This window comes from Microtus ochrogaster, chromosome 21 (assembly GCF_000317375.1).
Source record: "Microtus ochrogaster isolate Prairie Vole_2 chromosome 21, MicOch1.0, whole genome shotgun sequence".
NCBI lineage: Eukaryota > Metazoa > Chordata > Mammalia > Rodentia > Cricetidae > Microtus > Microtus ochrogaster.
Window position 1 is genome coordinate 6,539,952 of NC_022022.1, and position 8,155 is coordinate 6,548,106.

The 8,155-nt window shown below is 48.5% G+C and overlaps 1 protein-coding gene across 1 annotated transcript in view; it reads left to right on the forward strand.

Moving 5' to 3' along the window:
• Znf697 (zinc finger protein 697) overlaps positions 1-8,155 on the forward strand; it is a 41,016-nt gene that overhangs the window by 27,789 nt on the left and 5,072 nt on the right. The window contains exon 2 of the mRNA XM_005357083.3: positions 6,925-7,202. Within this exon, the coding sequence (XP_005357140.2) occupies positions 6,962-7,202 (241 nt within the window). The 5' untranslated portion in view covers positions 6,925-6,961. The remainder of the gene's footprint in view (positions 1-6,924; positions 7,203-8,155) is intronic.

The window sequence follows — 8,155 nt, forward strand, 5'->3', positions numbered from 1 at the left end:
CTCTCTCTCTCTCTCTCTCTCTCTCTCTCTCTCTCTCTTTCTCCCTGTGTCCAGAGACAACTCAGGGCCTCCCACTAGCTGTGCTCTTTGGGCTTCCCTTTTCAGGAGAAAAGGCAGTAACCACAGAACAGAAACCACATCATTTTGTTCTCTGCCTGGAGAGTGGCCGTCACTCGATTGCAGGCACCTTTTGCTGTTCTCCGTCTGGAACTCAGGTCACTTGGGAGGCTGGCGTTGGGGATCGTGTGGTCTGTGTCTGTGCAGGCCAAGGGGAGGGTCAGTGGCCCCTTTGGATATGACACATAGGAGGAGGGTGAAGCTGCCACTCCTGGCTCACTAGAGACATCCCCAGTCCAGTGAGGTGACTCTTTGCCCTGGGTCCCGACTATGAGCTGGCCAGTGAGGGGGCAGGGCTCTGAGACCATATCCCCCAGGGGCAATTCAGCTGTTTACTCTTTTACTTGGTTGCTGTTGAAGACGGACAAATGATTAACCCCTGCAGTTCCTAGTTAGATCTTGCTCATTTTCCTGACTTTAGCCTTTTGAACCACCAGCCAGAGTTGTTTCGCCAGCTCCTTTCAAATTTTTATCTTTGCTTGGATTCTTGTTTGGAAACTATCCCCTGGGAGCAGTGGGGAGCAGCAGGAAGAAGGTCTAGATGCTGCTGCTGGCTCCTTGGTCTACCCCTGAGGAGGTAAGGACGGGGCCGAGATGAGTAGGAGACAGGAAAGACGCTTCAGTCTGGAGGCTGCTGAATGGAGCCACTCCTGGCCCAGCGCCCAGCCACCACTTCCTTTCCCTGACAAGACCGCTCCGCTGGCCTGGCTGCCTGCCACCTGGCAGTGGCCTCGACACATGACTCCTGTCCATCAAGGTCTGAGGGAGTGGGCAGGAGGTTCCAGGTTTAGCCTGCCTCTTTGGACTCACGAGGCTTGCTTGCCAGTGGCCTCCATTTGCTGTGAGACAGGTGAGTCCTAACTCTGCCTAGGTGATGGACCACCTGCTCAGTGTTCCCACCACATAAAATGAGTCACCCACTTCCCTGATAGTTATTAGAGTCAATGGAGAGGGACTCTACCCACTGAATGGTAAGTTGCCTGGGTCCATTCAAATGGAGCACTGCCTCCCTGCCTGGGATTGTCAGAGCTGGTCTCTGGTCCTCCCCACCGGGCAGCAGGGCAGAGGGTGGGAGTTGTTAGCGCTTTATCACTTGGTGCTATTTCTGGCCTTGGTTTCTCCCTGGAAAATCCAGGAAGGTGGGAGGTAAGGGCTTGACTGCCCATCCCTAGGAAGTTAGATCCAATCTTTAAAAGAGGCAGGGGTTGGTGGGGGACCCTGATCAAAAGGAATAGTTTTCAGGTAGTTCTGGGGGGTGTCCAATATGTCAGTAAACCCAGATCAAAGTCTGATTTCCACCCTGCTCCTGCCTTCCTCTCCCCTGTGCTCGAGCCTTCTCCTCTTCCTTTTTTAAAGGCTACTTTGTCAGGCAAGGGATGGCAGCCCAGTTGACTGAGCGCCTTTGAAGCACACTTGAGCTCCTGGGTTTGGTCCTGAGCATCGTATAAGCCTGGCATGGTAGTGCCTGTAATCTCAGGATCAGAAATTCAGGATTATTTGTGGCTATGTCGAAAGTTCAAGGCCAGCCTGGGCTAGAGACCATGCTGTTAACCAATAACAAAACAACAACAGAATCCAAAAGCTACTGGGGTTTTTCTGTCTGTGGCAGCGTCTTCCAGGTGCACTGACTGAACATTTCAGGCATCTTTCAAATGAAGCTGGGTTTGTCTAAAAACTCTTGAGCATTTTTCTGGTTACTTTAAGGATATAAACATTCTTTTTTAAGTTGGGACCGTGGTGGAGGAATAAAGAACATGAACATATATATAAGTTCTAGAAACTTGGATCTGAGCAGTGTTAGGGAGGGGCCCAGCTCCTTGCGGGTCTTTAAGAGAAAGGCTATATGAAGATGATGATGGGGACATGTTTGGGGTGGTGCGAGTTGCCAAGGTGGAGCTGACCTCCTGTCACTCTGGATAAACTCACCTGTTTGCCAATGCCTTGGGCACATTCAAACTTTCTCTTTTGAAAATGATTTATTCCTCTTGCCTGTATGTCTGAGCGAGGGAGTCAGATCCCCTGGAACTGGAGTTACAGACAGCTGTGAGCTGCCATGTGGATGCTGGGAATGGAATCTGGGTACTCTAGAAGAGCAGCAAGTGCTCTGAATCGCTGAGCCATCTCCCCACCTTCCCTTCCCCCACCCCACACATCCAAACTCTTAAAGAGAAGAAACCTGGAGGGGACACACAGCACAGTGGTGGTGCTGGTGGCACCCTGGACTCTGTCCCATCAGCACTTGCTGCTCCTTTGCCCCTGTGAGCAGCTAGAACTAAATGCAGAATTATTTTTTTCCTGCTGGGCCACTCCCTTTACTCTCTTCCTTTCCGTCATTAAACTTCTGTCTGCTCTTAGTGGGGGAGCAGGCTCTGTTAGACATGGCTTGGGTTGGGGTTTACTAAGCCACATGCTCACTCCTCCCTTAGTTTTAGACTCGGTGCTTATGATGTTTTTTATTTTTATTTTTATTTTTTTATAGCAACTACCAGCTTTTCATGCTGTATCCAGCTCCCTTAGCCAACTGCCCCTTCCTTGGTTCTTGTCTTTACATGGTGAGTTTTTTATTAACAGCAGCAAGGCTGAGGGAAGATCTTCCCGAAGTAGGAAAGGCTATTCCTAGGGAACATAGCTGTGGATAGTGGCCTTAGTTTACTGTGCAATTGCTTAAGTCAAGATGTTGATCTGGAACCTTATAAAGGAATTGTAAATTCTGTTCACTCTGTACCTAATGCGTCATCAGCCTTAACAAATGTGATTTTACAAGCTCTCAGAATGACCCTGTGCGGAGGTGGCAGCCTCCTTGTTTTCATGCATGCAGGCTAAGAGCTCCTACGAGGTCATGTGGCTCAGGTGAAGTCAAGCAGCTGGTCCAGAGCAGACAATTCAAGCATGGTCAATCTGGCTACAAAGCAATCACTCCCGCCACACTGCCTATTCTTTATCCAACCCTGGCTGAGCTTAAGAAAAAAATGTGGCTAGTTTTTGAGAATGAGGAAAGGTTGGAGCAAAATATGCCTGCATAGACAATGTGGTTATCCTAGGGTGAGTAGATAGCCTTCTGAAAATGAAGTCTTTAGGATGACAGAGTCAAGACTCCTCTGCTTGTCTTTCTGTTACTTCTAGGATAATTACAGGTTTTCCTTTAACATATTGATCACACTGAAAATAAAGGTAGCTGTTTGCTGTTTTTCCTTGTTGAAAAAAGAATACATGTTTACTGTAGGAAATGCAGATGCATATAAAAATGACCAAGAGGGGGAGAGGAGTGGGAGGAGGGGGAGGGAAATGGGAGGCTGTGAGGAGGCGGACATTTTTTTTTCAATAAAAAAATTAAAAATAAAAAAAATGACCAAGACGTCCCAAAGCACCAGACACTGTCTGAAAAGGTCCAACCCTGTGCTGCAGTTCACCGTGTGTAGGACGAGGTGTAATCACGTCTGTTCTTGTTTCTGGTCTGTGAGTTAGAAATAGCCTACGTCACTGGATTTTGGTAAGATAAGAGTTAATAGCCAGAAACCTCCAAGAAGTGATCAAGAGATAGTCGACATTTTAATAATGATCTCCCGGCCTTCCTTTCTGAGCCTGTGTGCATTTGTGTTATGGTATATGCTACCGTGTCTATATTAATGAAAATAAGGTATTTTAAAACCAGCTGTGGGCTTTTATCAATTGACATATCTTGACCATCTATCCTTACCTCTAAACAGCTGCCACCATTGCCTGACAGCTGCCTACAATCTAGGACAGGAGGGTGTGAGTGAAATTGAATCTGTGTTATTGCAGGTGTATGTCTGCGGGGTGGAGGGGCAGCAGGCACAAACTTCTAGTCTCCCACAGACATAGGCATTTTAGAACAAATACGTGAACATCGCCACTTTGGGCGACAGAGGCTCTCCTCCTTTCCAGAACATTCAGTGTGGCAAGTACTGTGACCTCAGATGCCAGCCCTCAGTGGGGGAACTCGGATCCTGACTAAAGTTAGAAAAACAGTGCTACTGCATTCAATCTGGTCCCTGGACGCACCACCACCAATCAGACGGTCCCCAAGCTGCCATTTAAAGGGTTCAGAGGTAAAGCTGTACCCCTTGCTCCCCGCCATGCTTCACCCTTCAGGGAGGCGGGCTGCCGTCACTGGCCTTTAGTTTTAGGGCTCTCTGGTGATGCACACTGGCGGACACCCCTTTCTCTTGCTGCACTGACTGTTAGGAAACATTGATCCGTTCTCTTGTTAAGCCCCTCCTCCACCAGCAAACCAGTAAGCCATATTTGCAAGCCTCCTGTTGCCTCTCCACTCCCCACCTTCGGGTGCATGGTGTGTGCAGACTCTAAGGATGCACTTTCTATTCGGTCTTGTGCAGTGTGACCGGGGACAGAAGTCTCATATGGAATACGCTTCTGAGAAGGTTCATGGCTGTAATAATTTCCCTTTCTTCCTACCATAAAACGTCTGTTTGAGATTTGGCAGCTTAGTTGAGCTACCTTCCAAAGGGGAGGTACAGTCCTTTGGGATACTGTTGACTTGAGTTCAGACACGGCAGCTTCCCCAGGACATTTAGGGAAGGGCTCAATCTTTATGCTTTCCTCATTATTGAGAAAGATCTAAGGTGCTGACGGGGTGGTTCCCCAGAATGATGGGCAGCCGCTGTGCCTTTGAGAGGTGTGCTTGCTGAGACTACAGAGGACAAATGCACGGCTTTCCCAGCAGTGAAGCTCGGAGCATTAACGACTCGCCGGTGTCCTTCAAAGTGCTTTTTAATTAGTTTCCCTCTGACGCCCTCCCCGTGAGAAAGGTTAAGTAGCCATACCCTCTTTCTACAGATGAGACTCTGAAACTATGAGAGGTTAATTGACTTGCCTTGGGCCCGCCTGAGCCAGTGGTGGGATTTCTTCTACCCATAACTTCCACTTTTCATGCCAGCACCAGGACTTCCTCAGGGAGGCCTTGGCAGAAGAGGGAAGGATGGGATGGCCTTGCCTACCGTACCTTTTTCTCTCTTTTTTGGGACAGGGTCTCTCATGTGACCCAGCTGTCCTCTGACTCGCTGCATGAGCTTCTGATCCTCCTGCCTCTGTCTTCTGAGTGCTGGCATCATGGTGACACATGGGCACGTCTGATTAACTCAGGGTTTGTGTTGTGTGTGACAGGCAAGTACTCTCTAGACTGCGTCATATCTCCGGCCACTACTCCCTCCCCTACCAGCTTTATTCCTGCAGTCCTGTTTGCGATGGTTGGGATGTTGGTTGAAGTGGTTTCCTTCAGATCACAGACCCGGATCCTTGACCTAGCTGTAGCTTTACTTCCTTGAGCTAAGCTGCAAGCAAGCCGGATAGCAGAAAGAAATTACTATCGGCTCAACTGCCCAGCCTTGACAGGGTCCCTTTGTGTTTGAGATGCAAACCTGACATTCACAGAGGCCTTGAAAATCTGATGTTTTCTCCCTGTAATTCAAATGTTGGGCTTTTTGGTAGAAGGGCTGCCATGTTGTCCCTGGTACACATTCCTCTTAAAGTTTGTCTATAACTGACACATTGCAGTGTATGAAGTTGGACTATGGAGATGGCCTCCAATACAGCAGGCCCCACCACCTCTCCAGCTTGCTTCCAGCAAACCTGCCACAGCTTGAATCACCTTGGCTTCCTTCTAGAGCCACAGAGCCAGGCTGAGTTTGCCTTTGGAGACACAGTCTTTGATAAGAAGTTGCTATATTGATGTTTGTTATTCTTGTGGACTGTGTGTACTTTCCTTCTGGCTCGGTAAAGGCCCCCCCCCCCCTAACCGGCTAAATACTTGTAAGAATGTTACAGGCTTGTGTAAGGCAGGCTTCATCAAAGGGAGGAAAGCATGGGAATTTGAGACGGCAAAACTGGCTTCCTGTCTATACTAGAGTCTTCACAGAAGAGGGAGAATTGTTATTAGGAATTTTCTATACTTTTGCTTTTCAGCTGTAAAAGTTTTTTGTTGTTGTTTGTTTTGTTTTCCCCCCTCCTCTGGGGAGAGTGGACAGTGTTTAGAAGTATCCAGAGTGGTCTAGATATGCCATCATAGCCTTCTCTACCCCAAATCCTTGGCAAGAGAATTGCTTACCTTTATACCAAGGAGGTTGCAAAAACATTCAGTGTGTGCCCAGGTGGAGAGGGCCTGTGGTGATTTCATGTGTGCCAAATGTGTCAGCGGCAAGCAGGCAGCTCAAGCTCACTTTCCTCATGGTGAAGCCACAAGCACAGGTCAGGAAGCTAAATACGCATGAAGGTTTCAGACAATGACAAGAGGAACGTCACAGTCCTGGAATCCCAGCCTTTCAGGAGACTGACGCAGAGGATGGGAAGTTCAAGACCTCCCGGGCCTACAGAATGAGTTCAAGGCCAGCTTGGGTAACTTAGCAAGACCTTGTTCCAAAATAACAGCTAAGTAGCTGGAGATATAGCTCCATGGTGGAGGGCTTGCAGTCACAGGTTCAATCCTTCACACTACAGAAATAAAGGAATAAAGTAAAAGTGAAAAGAAGCAATGCTTACTTCAGTGTTGAGGTGTAAACTTACACCCAGACATTTACTTCACAGACTGACCTGATCTAGTTTTGATCCTGTGAGTGAATGTCGGTATGTGGTCTCAGGATGTGACCACCCAGATGTCCCCCTTCACACAGTTGTTTATCCTAAGTGTACATGCGGTCGGGAGTAAGTAGACTTGTTACTGGTGCTTGCAACTCCAGCTGTTTTATTGGATGGGGAAATCAAGACCACACGGAGTAAAGGGTTGGATCCGGCTTGATGTAACCTTTCTTTCTCCATGTTTTGTCTGAGCAGGAAACCCTGGCTACCTCCTTTGCCCTTTTCTTGCTGGATGGACCAGGAAGATCATCAGGGTGTGCATGAACACCAGAATTCCAAAGACAGAGGTATGGGTTCTGACTTTGAGAACTCTGAGGACAGAGAGGCGGACCCAGAAGAAAGAGGAATGGGCTCCAATCCACAGGACGCAGAAGAGAGGGGCCATCTGGAGCAGGAGATGAGCTCCAACCCACAGGATGACGATCTCAGAGGGGACTCACATGAGAGTGAAATAGTGTCCACTGTCTGCCCAGGTGAGAAGGCTGGAGTGTCCATGGAAGTGGCCACTTTCACATTTGGTTCCTCTGGCATACAGCCAGGGCCAGCATCTCAGGGATCTGGCACACGGGGTGGGGGTGGGGGAGTGCGGGAGGGCTCTCTCGAGACCAGTAAGAAGGATTCTCAACTCACTTGGCTCTCCTAATGTTGGTCCTCTGAGCATCTTTTTCTTTAATATCACCTACCACTGAGCCCACGCTGGTAAGTATTAGTAAAGGGTCACGCATGGATGTTGCTGCCCTGACTACCTGTAACAACACTACGGTGGAATCATGGGCAATATTGGGGCACACCTCAGAGATGTTGGGAGAGTGACTTGGAAGCTGAGAGAGCTGGCTCAGTGGTTAAAAGCACTTCTTACTTACAGGAGACCTGAGTTTGGTTCTAACCACCCATATTAATTAGCTCACAACCACCCGGATCAGTTCTGGGAGATCCAGTGCCTTCTTCTGATCTCTGCAGGCACCAGAAGACTGGTACACACCGACTCACATACACACATAATAGATGAATAACTATTTTTTGAAAAATTTCAAAAGTGACTTAGCATGGTGCTGGGCAAAGTATAATGATATTTCTAGTTAAATACTCATTTTCCTTTCTAGAGAAGCAAATTTACTGGTTAAGTGACCTACCTGTGTTCATGAGGCTGGTTACCCAAGTGCCTAAGTTCCTGGTTGCCTCCCTTGTTATTTCTGACCTGAAAGCAAATGCTGGGTCTCTGGTCTCTTCCTTGTTTCTGCCTTTGGACATTGGTTGCTTTGTCCTGCTCAGGGTTACAGCAGGGCCCGAAAAGAGATGACACACAGCCCTCTCCCTATGGCCCAGGGCTTTGTGGTTACAGCCCTCTCCCTATGGCCCAGGGCTGTGTGGGTACAGCCCTCTCCCTATGGCCCAGGGATGTGTGGTTACAGCCCTCTCCCTATGG